At 46.5% G+C, this 21,263-nt stretch overlaps 1 protein-coding gene across 1 annotated transcript in view; it reads left to right on the forward strand.

Moving 5' to 3' along the window:
* The window catches only part of CNOT1 (CCR4-NOT transcription complex subunit 1), a 987,642-nt gene that overhangs the window by 168,033 nt on the left and 798,346 nt on the right, over nt 1-21,263 (forward strand). Inside the window, 1 exon segment of the mRNA XM_029609242.1 lies at nt 16,673-16,841. Coding sequence (XP_029465102.1) covers nt 16,673-16,841 — 169 coding nt within the window.

Genomic DNA, 21,263 nt, shown 5'->3' on the forward strand with positions numbered 1-21,263 from the left:
CATGCACACACACAGGCTTCCCACTCCCATGCTCTCTCTCACATAATCAGGCTTCTCACTCCCATGCTTTCTTTCACATACACCCCCACAACACCAGGCTTCTTACTCCCATGCTTTCTCACATACCCAGATTTCTCACTTCCATGCTTTTTCTCTCTCTCTCTCACACACACACATCCCTGACTGTCTCACACTGTCACATACACATCAGTCATCTCCTTGAGCAGTCACTTTCATTGTCTCTCACCTATACACATACATCAGCTCTCTGACCAGTTTCTCTCAATCACATACATGCTCTCGATCAAATACATTCTCTCACTTACAGGCTCTCAATCACACACATTCTCTCACTTACACACAGGCTGGCTGGCTGCTTCTCTCTCTTTCTGTCACTCACTTCCTCTCTCCCCCCCCCCAGCACAAACGGTAGCTGCTCCTCCAGCCCCCGCAGGCCAAGAAGGAAGAATTCCATCGATCGCGGGAGGCTCATGCTGCTCTCTCCTTTCCCTTCCGCTTTCTCCCCCAGAGCAGGAAGATCAGCTGCCTCTCCTGCTGCCACCGGACTCCTGCTATCTTCGGGCGTCCGAACTTCCTGTTGGGGGGGGGGGGGGGTAGCGGAAGCGCAGCGCACAACGTCCGCTCCCACCCCTCCCCCCACCCCAAGCAGGAAGATTGACGGACCATACGGCCCGACGCCCGAAGATAGGAGAACGGGTGGCAGCAGGAGAGGCAGCTGATCTTCCTGCATTGGGGGGAGGAAGCGGAAGCTGCACGCGGCGCTTCCGCCCCCCCCCCCGAACAGGAAGACCGGTTGGCCATACGGCCGCAGCAGCGCTTCCCCATGTGTGCTGTGATGGCGCGCGAGGCGTGGGTTCTCTTGCGGCACGGCCGTTCTTCTTCCCGCGCACCACTTCCTGTTCCGGGTCCGGGGGGGGGGAATGCAGGCGCGGGAAGAAGAAAAGGCCAGCCGCGGATGCCACAGCTTTTTTTTTTTTTTTTGCACCGCTGCCGTTCTCGCTGGGCTTGAACGTGGCTGATAGCCCGGCGGCAACGGCAGCAGGGAAGAACGAGTAGTGGGAGGGACCGGAGCCACGCGACACCACCTGCCGGTGCTTGGCGACACACTAGTGTGTCGCGACGCACCGGTTGAGAACCGCTGATCTAGGGTAAGAGCTTTGAAACTTGGCTCAGTCTCCATCTGCTGTCAGGGGAGCACATAACCCATTGGTCCTGAGTCCATCTATCTACACTAAGGAAAACATTATCAGAAGTCATTTTTCGCCGCCAGCGGATTAATCAAACTGCTTAAGTTCCGCAGTTTTCTTACTAGCAGACATCTCTAAGCTGGGCCAAAGTGAATCACCAAGTTTATCTGCTTAAGTCGGGTTGATTGCCCTTCTACAGGAGGGGTAAGAAAAATTGGGGATTGGAGCTCCGGCTTCATGCCACCATTAAGGACCTGTGACATCACTTCCTTCAAATGGTATGTCTTTAAATGATGACTTTACGGTCTGGTGTGGGGATAAGTCTTGAGATCCTTCTCATGCTTCACACAATTGCTTTACCACTTCCTCTGTCTTTGAGACTGATCTTAAATTCAGCTCTTTGAGGTTTTGCAACCACATGGCTGTCTCTTAGCATGTAGAAGGAAAGACCATTTGTAGTCTGTTGCAGGGTTTGCATTAATTGAAGTCTTCCATCTAGCTATCTGCAATGTAGCCAATAAAAGCACCCTTCAAGTCTGATCCAGTATGGCAGGTCTTGCATATTAAGCCTCTAGTCTCTTGTGAGCTGAAATATATGCTCTGGAAAGTTACATTTTTGGTTATGGCCATTTAGTTTGCGGTGTTACTCGGTCTGAAGCTTACCATCTCCCTTTTACAGGTTTCATAATAGGTTTGTACTCATTCATATCCCAAGTTCCTGCCTAAAATTGTGTTGAATTTTCACCTTAATCATCCTTCAACATATTTTGCCCAGGCCACATCTCTACAAAATTTGAGAAGGCCCTTCATTCTGCAGAAGTTGTGCCTTCTAACTGGAATGAACTATAGACCATAGATCGCTCAGCTTGGTTTCTTGTGATTTTATAATAGATTTGGTCATGTGATAACAAAAGGCATCCTTTTTCTGTTTGGATAGTTTAACAACATTTTCCTAGCGTGTAGCAGATGGACTCAAAACAAATGGGTATTGTGTGCTCGTGCTAGCAGTTTGAGACGGATCTGACGTCAGCACGGGTACATATACCCCCACAGGAAGTGCCGCAAATCAGTAATTTCAGTCTCCAAAGCAGTTTGGAGCTACCTCACGCTCGCTGAGCGTGTTTCCAAATTCTAACGACTAAATTCCTAGAAGAAACCTATTGAAGACAAGCACTGCACTCCTGTGGTGAGGCCCTCACCCAGTTGAGTTTTCCCGAGCTGACTTCTGTGGTCCCTCGGATGTAAGTGCCTCTGTCCGGTGGCCGGCTCACGGCAGAGACCTAGCCCCCGAGTGAGAAGGGCTCGGGCGCGGCTTGGCCCCCAAGCGAGACGAATTCGGGCGTGGCCTAGAGGCAGCGGGTGCACTTCCTTATGTGCGGCGGTTGAAGGTATACTCACCCCGCAGCCGGAGACCGCCCGGATTGGAACCGGGAAGCGCCGAAGACAAGGTAAGGCGTATATCCTTACTTGGTCTCCGAGGAAGTGTGGATTCGCTGGGGCCTGCCTACGGGGCAGCACGCCAAGGAGGTTGCCATTTTGCCTGCCTACTCAGCCGCTGAACGCTCATTACTGAGCTTAGCGCACGCGATAGGCGCACGTTGTTAGCGCACGCGATAGGCGCACGATTATAAGGCGCCCGCGGACAGGTGCATGTTAGCACACGCTGTTAGCGCCTGCGGACAGGCGCACGATAAGGCGCCCGCAGACAGGCGCATGCTGTTCAGCGCCCTTGTTGGGCGACACCGAATTTCAGGCGAATGGAGCATAAGAAAGCCCATTTGGCCGCAGGGCCGGCACCTCCAGAATCTGGCATGAAAGCAAGCCTCTGCTCAGCATGCAACCTCAGAGCCACACAGAACGAGGAAGCAGACTCACTATGTGCCCAATGTGAGGAGGCCATGGGAGTCCCAGGACAGGACCGGCCCCCAGCCCAGCGCTTCCTCAGGGAGCACACCGGACTTAGTGGGCCGCGGCGAGCAACCAGGGAACCCGAGAGACCTGGTTGCCTCTGCGGCCAGATCCGGCTTCGCTTTCCTGGGTAGAATTATTCAAAGGGATTCACGCCTTTGTCCAGATGCAGTCTGCTCCTCGAATGGATCTTTCCGTCCCGGTTGATCCGGTCCCTGGATCCTCGAGACCTAGGCGCAGCCACTCACCACCCGACAGCCCCGCCTATGGGGATTCGGATTACTCCCAGGACAGTGAGGAGCCCCCCAAGGAGGGTGAACTTCCTTCGGAGATAGAGCCATATCGGACCATGAGGCGCTTCTTTCAGAAAGAGGATCTTTCAGGCCTGGTCTCGCAATGCCTATCGGAGCTGGCCATTCCGGCCCAGGATACCCCAGGGGGCCCTAAAATGAACCCCCTGTTAGAGGGCCTGCGCCAACCGGCTCACCATTTTCCCCTCTTACAGGCAGCACAGCAGCTAATCGATCTGGAATGGAAGGCACCGGAGGCCTCATTTAAAGGGGGTCGGGCCTTGGCAGGCATGTACCCACTGGATCCGGCATCCAAGGAGCTGTTAGCGTGCCCTAGGGTAGACGCCATAGTTAACGCAATAGTGAAGCACACCACCATTCCGGTTGAGGGGGAGCAGCCCTCAAGGATTCACATGACCGCATGGATACTATTCTGAAACAAGCCTTTGAGGTAGCAGCCATGTCCCTACGAATCGCGACCTGCTGCACCGTGGTGACACGTTCCTGTTTATCACAGGCGAGAAACACCCAGGGAGCAGACATGGAATCAGCTCTCGCATTTCTCACGGACGCAGCCTCCGACCTCGTTCGTACGGCAGCCAAGGGAGTCTCCTCTTCAGTGGCAGCCAGGAGGCAGCTTTGGCTGTGACATTGGGTGGCCGACTCGTCCTCCAAGACATGACTCACAAGAATGCCCTTTAAGGGTTCCTTACTGTTCGGCAGCGATCTCGAGAGCTGGGCTATTAAATGGGGTGCCTCCCCATTACCCCGTCTACCAGAAGACAGGGCGAGGAGGAACCAGCGTTCTTTTTCTAGAGGTAGAACTTCGCAGCGCTTCAACCCTTACAGGACTTGCTATCGAGTACCTCGTTCCCAGGCCAGGAACCAGTCCTTTCGGACTAAGCACAACAAGAAGAGAACCGGCTCTGGTTCCGGCCCCAACCCACAATGACAATCAGCCGACCCATCCGGGGGTAGCAGCCATAGGGGGCAGGCTAACCCTCTTCTACTGCAGGTGGGTCGAGATCACTTCGGACCAGTGGGTCCTTGCCATCATCCGAGAGGGATATTACCTGGATTTCTTTCGGCTTCCGCCGAACAAGTTTGTGGAATCTTTTTGTTCACCACTCAAGGCAGCGGCACTAGAAGTGACCTTACAGAGGCTCCTGGCCCTAAAAGCCATAGTCCCAGTACCTACGGGAGAGGTAAACTCTGGGCATTATTCTATTTATTTCATAGTACCCAAGAAGGAGGGCACTTTCAGGCCCGTCCTGGACCTCAAGTCAGTCAACAGACACCTACGGATCCCCAGTTTTCGCATGGAAACTCTACGGTCTGTCAAGAATTCGGTACAGCCAGGGGAGTTCTCACCTCCCTAGATCTGTCGGAAGCCTACCTGCATATCCCAATCCATCTGGATCACCAGTGCTATTTACGCTTCAAAGTCCTGAATCAGCACTTCCAGTTCCGAGCTTTGCCCTTCGGGTTAGCCAACGCGCCGTGGATCTTTACCAAGGTAATAGTAGTAGTGGCGGCGGCGCTCAGGAAGGAAGGAATTCTCGTCCATCCCTACCTGGACGATTGGCTGATCAGGGCAAAGTCACCGGAGGAGAGCCACCGGGCAACCAACAGAGTTATAGCTCTTCTGGAGAGCCTCGGATGGGTAGTCAACTTAACCAAGCTCCCTACAGCCGTCCCAGTCGCTGGAATACCTAGAGGTCCAATTCGACACCCGAGAAGACAGGGTCAGCCTGACCTCCAAGAGAAAATTAAAACTCCAGAGTCATCTGCAGGCCCTGTTGAGTGCCAGCTGGCCCACAGCTCGAGATTGCCTTCAGGTCCGAGGCCTCATGGCATCCACTCTGGAGGTGGTGCCATGGGCGCGGGCTCATGAGACCATTGCAACGCGCCCTTCTATCTCGATGAAGCCCACGATCACAGAACTACACCGTATGCCTACCTCTACCAGCCAGAGTGCGGTATCAGCTACAATGGTGGTTGCAGCCTGGCCACATGAGCCGGGGGTCAAGAATGTCCTCCCCAATCTGGATTCTGCTCACCACAGATGCCAGCCTGAACGGATGGGGAGCACACTGCGAGGAACTCACCGCCCAAGGGCGGTGGACCAGAGAAGAGTCTAGGTGGAATATCAACAGACTAGAGGCATGGGCAGTCAGGCTAGCGTGCCTGCGATTTGCCCACAGTCTTCGTGACAGAGCTGTCAGAGTGATGTCAGACAATGCCACCACGGTGGCATACATCAATCGTCAGGGCGGAACCAGAAGCCAACAGGTATCCCTGGAAATAGCTCCCCTGATGATTTGGGCAGAAGCAAATCTCCAGGACATCTCCGCCGTCCACATTGCCGGGAAGGACAACACGACGGCAGATTTCCTCAGCAGAGAAAGCCTAAACCCGGGGGAGTGGCGGCTGTCGCCCACAGCTTTCCAGATGATTGTGGATCAGTGGGGGACGCCAGGCATGGACCTATTAGCAGACGGGTCCAACGCTCAAGTACCCAGATATTTCAGCCGCAGGCGGGATCCGCTATCCCAAGGGATCGATGCCCTGGTACAGCCGTGGCCTCAAGGATGCTGCTATATGCCTTTCCTCCATGGCCCCTGTTGGTGCCATTGTACACAGGATTCAGTGATACACAGGCCCTAGTTCTTCTAGTGGCCCCGGACTGGCCAGGAAGACCCTGGTACGCAGTCATGAGAAGACTACTGGCAGGGAACCCTCTACCTTTGCCTCCCTACAGGGACCTGCTGCGGCAAGGTCCCATCCTCCACGAGTATCCGGCTCAATTCTCTTACGGTCTGGCCATTGAGAGGGCTAGACTGAAGAAAAGGGGATACTCGGAGCCGGTTATAGATACACTCCTCCGAGCACGCAAGTTCTCCACATCCCTAACATATATCAGGATCTGGAGAGTTTTTGAAGCCTGGTGCGACTCTCACGGCACCAACTCGCATGCTGCTAAGATTCCTATCATTTTGGACTTTCTACAAGATGGACTTCAGAAGGGTCTGTCCCTCAGCTCCATCAAGGTTCAGGTAGCAGCGCTGTCTTGCTATGGTCCCAGGAGTGACGGCAACACCATTGCCAAACACCCAGACGTCTCACGTTTCCTGAAAGGAGGTCAAACACATTCGCCTGCCACTGAAGTGGCCAGTGCCCTTGTGGAATCCCAACCTCGTATTGGAATTTTTGGCGGGATCAGCTTTCAGGCCCCTTCGAGGCCTGTCCCTTCGTTTGTTAACCTTAAAGATGGTGTTCTTGCTGGCTGTATGCTCAGCACGCCGCATCTCAGAGATACAAGCACTATCCTGTTGTGATCCATTTCTCAGAATCACTCCAGAGGCTCTCCATCTTCGCACAGTTCCATCCTTTTTACCCAAGGTGGTCTCACACTTTCACCTCAACCAAACCATATCCTTGCCTACCACGGAAGGTTTGAAGAAGTCGGAGGAAGGTCGAATGCTACGCCATCTCGACATCGGCAGACCACCGCCTCTACCAGGTCAAAGCTCATTTTACCAGAGCACAATCGGCCTCTTGGGCAGAAGCTAAGCTGCTGTCGCCTGCAGAGATATGTAAAGCGGTGACGTGGTCCTCCCTCCATACCTTCTCCAGATTCTACCGTCTGGACGTCCAGGCCAGGGAGGACACAGCATTTGCGAGGGCAATCCTAAATGGTCCTCGGGCAGCCTCCCGCCCAGTCCGGGAGTAGCTTTTGTACATCCCATTTGTCCTGAGTCCATCTGCTACACGCTAGGAAATGTTGAGATTACTTACCTGATAATCTCCTTTTCCTTAGTGTATGCAGATGGCCTCAGCATCCCGCCCGGCTGCCGGCATACATGGGAATTCACCGAACTCAAGGTAAGCCATGTTTTCTTATAATAGGCCATCCACCCTGCTGGGTTCGACGCCTTCCGGTTGTGATCATTGGCGGTCTCCAGCTACTATCAATCGGTCAGGGTAATCCTGTTCATTTACTTGATTGGTCAGCTACAGCTTTTGCAAGGAAGATTACTGATTTGCGGCACTTCCTGTGGGGGTATATGTACCCGTGCTGACGTCAGATCAGTCTCCAACTGCTCGCACGAGCACACAATACCCATTTGTTTTGAGTCCATCTGCATACACTAAGGAAAACGAGATTATCAGGTAAGTAATCTCAACATTTCTTCTGTTATGTCCATTCAGGTTATTAAGCAGAGTGTTAAGGCTATGATTATATTCGTTGTCCACCTAAGATCTTTGTCCACGGAGTTGTGCAAAACTAAACTCTGTGGTGGGAAAAGTATTGGAATCGCTGCTGAAGGACAGAATAGTGAACAATCTACAAGCAGCAGAATTGCTAGACCAGAGGCAGCATGGTTTCACCAAGGAAAGGTCCTGTCAGATGAATCAGATTTTTTTTTTGATTGGGTGACTGAGGAATTGGAATTGAGGAAGAGCGCTTGATGTCATCTACTTGGATTTTAGCAAAGCTTCTGATACTGTCCCGCACAGGAGGCTTGTGAATAAAAGAAGCTTGGGAGTGAGTGCCAAGGTGGTGGCCTGGATACAAAACTGGTTGAAGGACAGAAGACAATGTGTGAGGGTAAATGGAACTTACTCGAAGAGAGCAGTTGTGAACGGAGTGCCGCAAGGCTCTGTGTTGGGACCAGTCCTGTTCAATATCTTTGTGAGTGACATCACAAAAAGGAATAGAAGGTAGTTTGTCTTTTTGCGGTTGATACTAAGATCTGCAACAGAGTGGACACGCTGGAAGGAGTGGAGAGAATGAGATGGGGATTTTAATGAAGCTGGAAGAATGGTCGACGATATGGCAGCTGAGATTCTATGCCAAGAAGTGCAGTTGTCATGCATTATGGGATGTGGAAATCCGAAGGAAATTTATTCGATGGGGGTGAAGGGCTGATGGTGCACCGAGCAGGAGAGAGACCTTGGTGATAGTATCTAATTTGAAGTCGGCAAAACGATGTGACAAGGCAATAGCTAAGCCAGAAGAATTCTGGGCTGCATAGAGAGAAGAATATTGATAAGAAAAGGGAAGTTATTATCCCTTGTACAGGTCCTTGGTGAGGCCTCACCTGAGTACTGTGCTCAGTTCTGGAGAATGTATCTCCGAAGGGACAGAGACAGGATGGAGGCGGCCCCAGAGAAGGGAGACCAAAAAGGTGGATGGTATTCAGCGAATGACTTCAGGAGAGATTGAAGAACCTAAACATGTATATCCTGGAGGAAAGGAGGAGCAGGGGTGATATGATACAGACTTCAGATACTTGAAAGGTTTTTAATGATCCAAAGTCACCATCAAACTTTTCCATCTGAAAAAAATCAGCAGAACCAGGGGTCCACGATTTTAAAACTCCAGGGAAGAAGACTCAGAACCAATGTCAGGAAGTATTTCTTCACGGAGAGGGTGGTAGACGCCTGGAACACCCTTCCGGAGGAAGTGGTGAACACCAAAACTGAAAGATTTCAAAGGGGCGTGGGATAAAACATTGTGGATCATAAAATCTAGAGGATATGAATGAGAAGAGGCATGGGGGTGGCTTGCGGGAATGACTGCTACTACCTGGTGATTAATACCCTTATTCAATAAACACACACCACACGGTTAATGCGACTCCAACATTGTGCTATGCTTCAACAGCAAGAGAAAATGTGGAAAAATGGATTTGGATTTACAAATGAGCGGGGGAGTAGCTTGCTTGTTGCGGCGGTTACTTTCCCCGAATCAATGAAGCCTGATACTTCACTTGGAATAAATATCCAGCGCGGCTCACCTGCTTCAACGGCAGGGGGGGAGAAGAAAAGAGGATTTATATTCAGACAACCATTAAGGACTGAATTGCACAGGCTAGGTAAGCTAGAGTTGGGAGTAGCTTGCTTATTGTGGCGGTTGCTACCACTAACCAATTAAGTTAGATACTTTACTTTGCGGCTCTAGCACTGCTGTCTGCATCAATGGCAGGGGGGGAAGGAAATTGAAAACCAAAAAGTTACCAATAAGGGCCAAGAGAACCATAAGTGTGAAAGCTTGCTAGGCAGATTGGATGGGCCATTTGGTCATCTTCTGCCGTCATTTCTGTTTCATTTCTGTGTGATGTACATTCAAGTTCACATTCATATCCCATTACTATCTAGATATTTTTCCACAGCCTCCTTGAGGGGTAGTTTAAGATATCTGTTGTAGGGCCCATATTTAAACTTTTTTTCCCCCTGGTTGAAGAAAAGGGATATACTAGAAATGGTAGTTCCTCCCATCAAATATATTTCATTCTCTTTGGCAGTTCATTTCCACCCCCTTTTTTTTTTTTTTAACCACTTAGCTAGGGAAGTCTTAGTGTGACTGACTAAACTTGCTTATTTTCAGGTGTTGCTGTTGCTGACCAGTAATGGTTGTTCCTGAAGTCAGTAGTTCACTAGCCAAACTTCCCTTTTGAAGGAGCTGTTTTTCTCAGTCAAAGCTATTTAGAGAAAAACTGAGGCAGCTGAAGAGCTGCCATGTATAAATAGTACAGACCTATAGTTCTTTCCAGAAAGCTCTGGAGAATGTCCATTTGGTATTTATCGGTTATATGACCCACTTGTATGACTCATCTTCTCTCAGAGCACTTGTATCAGATAAGCAGCTTTATTATATGTGTATACACTTGGTTCAGGAAAAAATTATTTTGTATATTTTGGTTATTTTGGGAATGCAAACTAGTTGGTAGCCCTTGGGAAATGGAGTTCAGAACCTTTAATCTAGAATCTGACATCTTATGGAGAATAAATTTATTTAGTTTTTAAAGTTTTTTGTATACCGACATTCGTTAAGAAAACATCACATCAGTTTCCATGGAACAAAAAAGTAGCCAACAGGGCTTTACAATGAACTGATAATCGAACTTGGGGGGGGGGGGGGGGGGGGGGGGGGGGGGGAGAGGCGAGGGGAAGGGGGGGTTGGGAGGAGGAAACCACGGTTTTTGCTTGTACTCAGTAAACGCAAAACATAGTTAAATACAAAAGTATAGATTATGTACAATAAGAATACAAGGAGTGATTTAAGTGGGGGAGTTATCAGTCATAGACCTGGAGGGCGGGGGAAGGGGCTGAGAAGGGGGGTGGGGGGAAGAGGGCAGGGGGGGGCGGGAGGGGTGAAGGAGTATAGGAGTGATGAGGGGGCTCATGCATAGGCTCGTGAGAACAGCCAGGTCTTGAGGTTCTGTCTGAATTTTAGTGCAGGTCTCAAGGCGTAGGTGGGTGGGCATAGAATTCCATAAAGAGGGTCCATCTAGGGATAGTGCGCGTTGTTTGGCTGTTAGATGGAAGAGTTTGGGAGAAGGTGTGTGTGGTTGCTGTGTAGGGTGTTCTGGTAGGTCTGGAAGAGGAACGGATGTGTAAGAAGTCTGAGAACCAGAGCATGTTTGGATTGTGGATGGCTTTGTGTATAAGGGTGAGGGTTTTAAATTGAATTCTAGCTGTGATGGGGAGCCAATGGAGTTGTTTGAGAATAGTTGTGATGTGTTCTTTTCTGTGTGTGCCTGTTTAATATTCATGCAGCTGCAGGGGAGCAAGGCTGTTCTTCGGGAGACCTAGGAGTAGAGCGTTTGAGTAGTCTATTTTAGGTAAGATGAGGGCTTGTAGGACTGTTCTAAAGTCTTTGAGGTGCAGGATAGGTTTAAGTTTTTTCAGGGTGTGTAGTTTATGGTAACAGTCCTTGATGGTAGAGGAGATTTCTGTAGGCTGAATTGAGGGTCGAGTGTAACACCTAGGTCTCTTATGATTTGCGAGAAGACTGGGGGGGCGAGGGGAGAGCTGGCTGTGGAGTTGGGTAAAGGATTGATGTGTTGGGGTGTAATGATCATAAGTTCAGTTTTGTTAGGATTTAGGGCTAGGTTGAGTTGGGTAAGTAGACAGTTGATGGAAGAGAGGGCACTTTCCCATCTTTTTAGGGCGTTGGAAATGGAGTCAGTGATGGGTATAAGGACTTGCACATCGTCTGCGTAGACAGTGTGGGAGATCGAGATTTGAGAGTAGATGGCAGAGGGGGAGGAGGTATATGTTAGTGTAGATAAGGAGGAGCCTTGGGGTACGCCCCTTGTGATATCGATTGGCTCAGATTCGTGGTTTTCAATTTTTACCTTGAAGTGTCTGTCACTGATGTATGATTTGAACCAGCGAAGTGGAGTCCCAGAGATGCCAATATCAGCTAGCCTGTTGAGTAATATAGAGTGGTTGATAGTGTCAAAGGCTGCGAGATGTCTAATAGAGCTAGAATGAATGTGTGACCTTTGTCAAAGCCTCTGATGACTAGGTCGGTGAGGAAGAGTAGTAGAGTTTCAGTACTGAAGTTCTTTCTAAAGCCGTGTTGTGATGGATAGAGTATCTGGTGCTGGTCTAGGTAGTTTGACAGTTGCGTGTTGACAGTTTTTTCAAGGACTTTAGCGACGAAGGGGAGGTTGGAGATAGGTCGGTAGTTGGATAAGTCGGCAGGATCAAGTTTCGGTTTCTTAAGGATAGGTTTTACTATGGCTAACTTGAGCTGGGTGGGAACTCCAAATTGATCTATGTAAAGATTGAGGTTGCTTGAGTTTCACTACAGTCTTAAATGATGCAATTTCCAAAGCCCTTTATTTGCAGAAATATTATAATAAAATAGACCTTTCATTCTGAACTTGATGGTATTTTCAACTAGTATACCTTAAATTGATAAAACAATTTGATAGTCTACATTAACTAAACTGGAGTCAAAGCAGATTGCAATCAAACTTGTAGTACAATTCCTGTATACTAACATTTGTTTATACTAGGCATAAAACAAAGGAAATCTTAGAATCGAAAGACAAATGGTAGAGGTTTGACAAATGAAGTGGTTAACAAAAGAAATGTAATACAAGTGTATTGTTAAAAAAGCAGACATCTAGTACAAGGGAAGTAGTTAGAGGAAGTCCAGGGGGTTGAGGATAGCGGTTTTTTTTTTTTTAAGGTTCCATTGATCAAGTGACAAAAGGACTATCTTTTGCTGTTTAAACGCAGTTGTCCATTTTTGAAGTGAGTTTTAAGTAAAAGCCTGGCTGAATACCAAAGCTTTAGTCCTCCTCATCCCCCATTGACAGTAAGGTAAGTAGTTAAGTAGAAATTAGGGGTAACAGGTTTAATAAATGTAAGAAAATACCCTGGTAATGCATGGGTAAAAATCAGTGTAAATATGCATATTAAGTTAATTTTTTCCCCTAGGATAGTGTTAGTATAGATCCACTAAGATGGGTCTTGATTTTAATGTTTTGTCCCCAGTATTGAGGTGGTAGTAGAGATCTTTACAGGTTAATGGTTTTTACATCAGGCATCATACAGGTTTGATTTCCCAACTTGTGTTGAATGTGACTGTGGAATTCAAGCTGCTATTTAGGAAACTTTCATGGAATCCTCTTCCTATTAGTAGGGAACATGTCACTCCAGATACACCCTGCAGTGTCCTCTGCCCTTTAGTATTTCTCAGTCTCCAGCAGATAGAGGGTGTGCTTTCCCTATGGGGATTGCTATACTTTTTGGAAGAAAAAATTCTATTTTTAAATTGGAGAAAAGATTGAGCTCTGCTCTCCTGCATTGATACCTAAATGTCCCTCCCCCAGTTGAGAATTCCTGAGGCTGGAGGAGGAAGTGTCGTCACCTCAGTGGATGGCAGCCTAATACAGGGGGCTCCCCCAACAACATTAACAATCTCCTTAAATCTAAACCATCCGTGGGCCAAATACACACTCTAACCTCCTGATAGCACAAGCTAACTCTTCTGATGTCCTCGAGACGAAAACAGGTGGATTTCAGGAAATTTTCCTACAAAAAACTGGACAGAAGAACTCTCCCCTGATATGGCAGACCAGGAACAGGCACCGCTAGAATCAGGATAAAATGAATGAGGACCTAATTATGGAAGGAGACTTACCTACAAAATCTGAAATGAGACGATGGTTTGCGGATCTTAAAAGAAATAACCAGCAACATGCAAGATATTATGAACTATCGAAGAACTTAAAAATATCGCAGAAAATGGCTGTCGCATCTTCGAGGTGGAGATGAGTGGATGCTAATTGCGAAGATAAAACAAATCGTGAGCACCAGGCAACATTACAAACAGAAATAGAGCAGCTCAAGGAGAAGATGGAAGATCTAGAGAACCGTTCTAGGTGGCACAACTTATGTTTCCGAGGCATGCCAGAGATGCCTGAAAATCAGGATTGTACTGGGGTGGTGGTCCAGATTAGCGCCATGCTGCTGACCTCAGAAATGATCTTGACTGCTTCGGATCCAGGCTTGGAAATTTAAAATAGACCGAGCCCAGAATATTGGGACCCAGACTAAATAACAAACCTAAAGACATACAGGTCGATACAGTAAAGTGTGCTCCGTCGGAGTGCACTGTCAGCCTGCTCTGGACGCGTGTTTTCCCTTACCCCTTATTCAGTAAGGGGAGGAAAACACGCGGCCCACCCGCGGCACCTAATAGCGCCCTCAACATGCAAATGCATGTTGATGGCCCTATTAGGTATGCGCGCGGGATCCAGTAAGTAAAATGTGCAGCCAAGCCGCACATTTTACTCTAAGAAATTAGCGCCGACCCAAACGTCGGCGCTAATTTCTTCCAGCGCCAGGAAAGTGCACAGAAAAGCAGTAAAAACTGCTTTTCTGTCCACCCTCCGACTTAATATCATAGCGATATTAAGTCGGAGGTCCCCCAAAAGTAAAAAAAAAGTAAAAAAAATAAAATAAAATTTGAATTCGGCCCGCGGCTGTCGGGCCGAAAACCGGACACTCAATTTTGCCGGCGTCCGGTTTCCGAGCCCGTGGCTGTCAGCGGGTTCGAGAACCGATGCCGGCAAAATTGAGCGTCAGCTGTCAAACCCGCTGACAGCCGCCGCTCCAGGCCAAAAGGAGGCGCTAGGGACGCGCTAGTGTCCCTAGCGCCTCCTTTCCCTCGTTTGCACCACGTCGCCTAATTTGCATGCTGGAGCATACTGGATAGCTCGCGCCGGGAGAGCGGGCGTTCGTCCGCTCTCCCGGTTTTACAGTATCGGGCTGATAATTGCATGCTTCCATGACTTTTCCATGAAGGATAAAATAGCAGCGATCGTGAGGAAGCAAGCCACATGGAACTGGCAGGGAAACACCATACTGGTTTTTAAACATCTCACCGATCACCATCAGGAAAAGACAGGAATTAAAACCTGTCATGGACCTCCTGTGCACAGAAAATATGCGATATCGCTGGCTCTTCACTTTCGGGATGAGCTTTTCTTTAAAAGGTGAGACTCATCGAGTAAAAACTCTGTTGGAAGCTTCGCGAGTCCTTCATGCTGCTGGGTATCCTGGATTTGAACATACCCAAGCGATATCAAAAACCCAACGGCCGTAGAGAGGAGCTCCCACGATGGCAGCAGGTGATTAAAGGGGACAAAAGACTGAGACCCCCCCCCCCCCCCCCCCCCCCCCCCCCATCTAGTAAAGAGAAGGTTTGGTGCTTCCATTAGGGAAACTAGGCAGTTACCTAGAGTAGTGGTCCCCAACCTTTTTTGCACCAGAGACAGACTTCAAGCAAGAACCATTTTTCCATGGCCTGGCGAGGTGGGGCTTTGTCATATGGGGGTGGGGTTATGGAGGGGGTTGGATTTTAGTGCATACTTATTTAATTATGACATTTATAATGTGACTCAACTCACCATAGGTTCAGAACATAAAGCATCAGTTATAATAAAACCATACTAATAAAAGAATATTTTAAACTGATAAATAGAATTTTATTAATTGTAAAAAATGTATATGATTTTAATTTCCCAAACACCAATAAAATATTTCAAAACAGCACATATATCAAATAACACACAATAATTAAAACTAATAAGGATTTTAAAAAGCCCCTGCTGTCCATACATGGGAGCTCTTGATTTCCAGTCACCCTGATATTGTCGAATTAGGTTATCCTCTCACACACACTCACATATCCATTCTCTGTCACATACATACACATTCATGCTCTTATAACCAACCATAACCTCTTGCTCTCACACACTGACACACCCCCCCCCCCCCCCACACACACACACACTCTTTCTCCCCTGGATTTTCTCATATACACTCATGTTCTCTCACTGGCTCCCTCACATACACACAAACACACACAGGCAAGCTCCCAGTCATTCTCACACTGAACCCCAGGCAGGCTCCCATTCATTTTCACACACTACTCCCTCTCCATCCCCCAGGCATGCACACATTCATTCTCACTTACACTGACCCCCAGGCAGGCACCTGTTCTCACACATACAAACCCCAGGAAGGCACCCATTGATTCTCATACACACACACACACCCTCAGGCAGGCACCCATGCATTCACATGCACACACTAAAGGCAGAGACCCCCTCTCTTTCTTTTGCCAGCAACCTCAGAGCCTCTCTCATTCCTCTGCTGCCGTGTGGCTATTGGGGAGGTGCTGATTGCTGCTGCTGTCACTGAAGATCATTCTGCTGCCTCTGTGCAGGCCCCATGGGCTTCCCGTTCCTCCATGCTGATCTCGTACATTGTGAGATCCGCATAGAGAAAGTGCTACTCTTGCACATTCCCAAAGATTACATGTGTCAATCAGTAAAGTAATTTTTTTTTTTTTACATTTGCTGTCTGATCTTAGTTTTCTAATCGGTTGGTCACAGGATTTTTTTTCACCTTCCCTTTCTTATTTTTTGCCAATTCCTTTTATATTGTCTTTTTTCTATTTCTTTTCTCTCCATCTGTCTTCCCTCAAACAGTCATTTTCACATGTTTACACACACACACACAGCGGTGCTGCGGACCGGCAAAAAAATCCCCAATGTCCTGGTCCGCAGACCAGTGGTTGGGGACCCCTGTTCTAAAGAATCTGTGGAAGTACTTCCAGTGGAGAGGGAGCAGGCAGGAGGTACAAATAAGGTAAGTCTCATGAAGGCTAGCAGTTTGGCCCATATACAGCTGAGTATGGAAGATAAGTAAGTCCAGATTGGAGGGCATGCTAATAGAACTGGAATTGATAGAGGTAAAATTGCTATTCCATATCTTAAAGTTATCCAATTGGAGCAACTACTGCTTGTGCAGAACTCAACTTCAGGAAGCCTACATTTTCATAGTAGACACATTTTGTTCTCAAGTAGTTCAAGAATGTTTTAAAAAATGTTAACAGTAATAGTGTTGCACATTGCCTTATTGAAAGGGATTACTGGTTATTGTTTTTAGATTTTCCCCAAGAACGTTGTCCTGTGGTGCTTGCACCACTCCTATACCCTGAAAAACGGGACATTCTAATGGATAGGATCCTGCCTGATTCTGGAGGGATAGCCAAAACCATGATGGATAGCTCTTTGGCAGACTTCATGCAGGAAGTGGGCTACGGATTTTGTTCAAGGTTTGTATACAAAGATTTCTGCTTTTATGCCACTTTGTAAAGATAAACATTGTTATACATTTTATTTCCCTGATAAATGCTTTTATATTGGCTGGTCAAAAAGTAAACATGCACTACCTCCTGATATTACATATACAATACTCACTTAACTCAGAGGAACTAGGCAAAGTATTATGCCCAAATATTATTGTGTAGATAATTTTTAACAAATGTATTACATCACCATTACTATGCGACCACAATACCTACTTATATCTAAAATCAGTGACATACATACATTACCCTTCATTCACTCCACTCATACCATCCATACCACATATCTCCTAAAATCTGATCACATACTTTTTGCTATCATAACAGCCTTGATGAAATCTCAACACATTTCTAATCCCTAGCTAAGCTCAATGATATAAATCACAATCATAGCAGATAACAATTACTTCAAATATATCTATAACAAGCCGTTAAGCCCGTCACAACGGGCTACATTACATTTTTGTTTTCGGTCCATTTTCGAAAACAGCACCCTCCTACACTTTTTCTCCCTCATTCCCCCTTCCTCTCAGTCACTCACCCCCTTCCCACCCCTCAGTCTTACTCACTGTCTCCCACTGCCTCCTTCCCCTCACTCTCACCTCCCTCCCCTTCGTCACTCCCCACCCTGTCTCAATCCCATCCCCTCTCCCTCAGCCCTCCTCCACTCCCTTTTTCTCTGCTCCACAACTTCTTACCCTTCCACTTACTCACATCCCTGTCTCTCACCTCTCCCTCATTCTCCCTCCTCCCACTCAGTCCCTCCCTCCCCTCCCTCTCTCTCTCTCCTCCCTCCCTCGCTACTGGCCGCCGCTGCCACCCGACGCCGCCATGTGTTTTTTTTTTTTTACGCTGGCCAAGACCGACGTCCTTGCTTGCACATGCGCAGTAGAGCTGTGCTCTACTGCGCATTTGCGGGCCGTCGGTCATGGCCCATTTATAAGGTAGATTGTACAGTTAATCCAATATATAATGCAGATAAATTCAAATGCATATGTGATTGTACAGTTAATCCAATCACTCCAACAAGAGCCTCGTTTTGCCCTCACAAGAGGGCTTCTTCAGGGAATTATCACTCATGGATTAACACCTCATAATGAGGTATGCTTCATATCAACCATGGATCAGCATTAGGTTGTCAATGTGTAGTTATCTTCTCATGTAAAGTGTCTCTTCATGTCAATCAAGGATTAGTAATGGATTTTCATCAGTATACTTGTGTTGTATGTGGTCTGTTCCATAGTACTGATATCTATAAACGACAAATATCATACCATTCATCATACACACAATTATCTCACTCACCTGTACCATATAATGTTCTGATTATGAAGAACCACCACTAATACAGGCAATACCAGCTAGTATCTTCTTAGTCATGTGAAGCTCATAACCGTAACATTTTGCCTTCGGAAAATACAATATCATAACCGGAGCATCTTATCTTTGAAGAAGTAAACAATTTCATCCATGCTGTGGCTCAAGTCAAAACCCGTCCATAATCAGCTGCTGAAGAAACCTGTGCGGTCTCTTATCTATAACAGATAAATAGTTTGACATTAACCACTGTAGGTCTAACTCTGATAAAACACACTTAATATCACCACTACCTGAGCCAGAGTATTCTCTACCTGATATTACCCTAAGTTCTCTCAACATCTGTAAAAATACCTACAAGATTTCATAACTCTCCAAACTACCTAACCCTCATACTAACAAACCTTATAATAATTTCCATACAGACCGAGTGAATTCTACCTAACGTACACAATTATACGTACTCCCACTGGCTTACATAAATTCTACCTCTCTAACTAAATTATATACCGCCACACATTAGAGATCACTATGACCCAGTACTCACAAACAGCTCTTCAACCGTTCTCCTGTCAGACCGTACGGGTCCTGAATAATTTGCTGATCGTATAGTGCCTTTCCATACCCATTTAAACCAGCTGTAGTCATCAGAAGTGCGAGGAGTCACGTTGGCGTGCATGCCGAGAATCCGGGACCCTTTCTATTCAACCCAACTTTATTAACTTCAACATACTATTCCTCCTTTGCTGCATCCGGGTTATTTCATTAACTAACTTTATGATACATCCAGCTGGACCTGCAGTAAACCTTGAATATACAGACTAAACTCTAATCGCATTTATCCCCTTAAAACTCACCAACAAGCAAACCCCTAATAGGAAACCTAATACCAATGAAATTTACATAATGCCATTGCACTAACAATGTTATACGCTGATTTCTGCCAACATAACGTATACCCCATGTGATGTCACACTAACCAGTTTACTGCACATCACTGTCAAACTATGAGCCTTATATCTAGTATCGTGTGTGGTTTCATCTTAGGATTAACACATCTTTAACTACATTAATCACAAAATATACCTGTTCACATCCTATTATATGAACATAGATAATAGTGCTGTGTACTACCCAACAATTTCTCTGTCAAATTGTAACTCAACGGAGGCAGATAACCACCTCTAGAATAAGACCCTAAACTCGTTATCCATAAAAGGCCTCCCACTCTACCATCTCATTGAGACCTCGAGGGGAAACTGTACCCCATTGATGTATACATTTCTGCCATATTCTTCTTAATACACTGGTTGTCACCTTGCTGGTGAACGTGGCACTGCTGAATAACAAAACTGTAATTGCTCAATGCTATGGTTCGTTTCACACTAATGGGCCACCAGGGGGGCACCTGTTTTAAAAGTTCTCAACCTGCTTTTGTGCTCGATAATGCATTGCCTGATTGATATATATAAGGACACACAAAGACATAAGAGCTCGCATGGACATATGATTGCGTAAATTACCATGCTTAGAGCTACAGAAATCTCACCTATTGATTAAAGGGTACTTCCTATCTGGCACATTAAAAGATTTGATCTCCAATACATTATTGCATACAGAGCACTCACCACATTTAAATTGACCCCACACTTCCTCCTCCAATTTGCCATGTTTAGCCAACATGGATCTGAGATTCATACCTCTTCATGGTGGTTCATAAAAACCAGGCAACCCCTTCAAAATATTCCAGTGCTTCAATATGCTTTGTTTAATGGAATAAGATTTTACTGAAAATGGAAGAGTACAGATTGGTCTCTTTATCTGGTTACGAGGGCTCAATTGCAACAAATTGCTTCTATTACCATATAGTGCTCTCTTATATGCTTGCTTGATGACTTTTGTTGGATACCCTCTCTCTCTAAATTTGAGCATCAATGTATTGGCACATTTTTTGTATTCATCCACCATAGAGCAGATACGTCTATACTGCAAGAATTGGCTAAAGGGTATACTCTTAATTTTGTCGGGTGAAAACTTTGAAAGTGAAGTGTGGTATTTTTATCAGTAGGTTTTGTATATACAGACGTGAAGATTTTACCATTACTTAATCTCACATTCATATCTAAATATGGCAATTGAATGAGACTAGATTGTACAGTAAATTTAAGATTAGGGTCACAAATTCAAATACTGCTTGAAATCCTTGAGCTCTTGGCTACTCCTTTCCCAAATCAGAGATCATCAATGTATCTCTTGTAAAAACGTATTTGATGAAAATAACTATGTTGCAATTGAGCCCTCGTAACCAGATAGAGACCAATCTGTACTCTTCCGTTTTCAGTAAAATCTTATTCCATTAAAGCATATTGAAGCACTGGAATATTTTGAAGGGGTTGCCTGGTTTTTATGAACCACCTATTTTCGCCATGAAGAGGTATGAATCTCAGATCCATGTTGGCTAAACATGGCAAATTGGAGGAGGAAGTGTGGGGTCAATTTAAATGTGGTGAGTGCTCTGTATGCAATAATGTATTGGAGATCAAATCTTTTAATGTGCCAGATAGGAAGTACCCTTTTATCAACAGGGGGAGATTCTGTAGCTCTAGCATGGTAATTTACGCAATCATATGTCCATGCGAGCTCTTAAATATAAGGAGACACAGACATATCAGACAATGCATTATCGAGCACAAAAGCAGGTTGAGAACTTGTAAAACAGGTGCCCCCCTGGTGGCCCATTAGTGTGAAGCGAATCATAGCATTGAGCAATTAGTTTTGTTGTTCAGCAGTGCCACGTTCACCAGCAAGGTGACATAACCAGTGTATTAAGAAGAATAGAGCAGAAATATATACATCAATGGGGTACAGTTCCCCTCGGTCTCAATGAGATGGTAGAGTGGGAGGCCTTTCATGGATTGAGTTTAGGGTCTCATTCTAGAGGTGGTTATCTGCCTCAGTTGAGTTACAATTTGACTGGGAAATTGTTGGGTAGTACACAGCACTATTTATGTTCATATAATTGGTTGTGAACAGGTATATTTTGCGATTAATGTAGTTAAAGATGTATTAATC

The sequence above is a fragment of the Rhinatrema bivittatum genome, chromosome 7 (genome assembly GCF_901001135.1).
Source record: "Rhinatrema bivittatum chromosome 7, aRhiBiv1.1, whole genome shotgun sequence".
NCBI lineage: Eukaryota > Metazoa > Chordata > Amphibia > Gymnophiona > Rhinatrematidae > Rhinatrema > Rhinatrema bivittatum.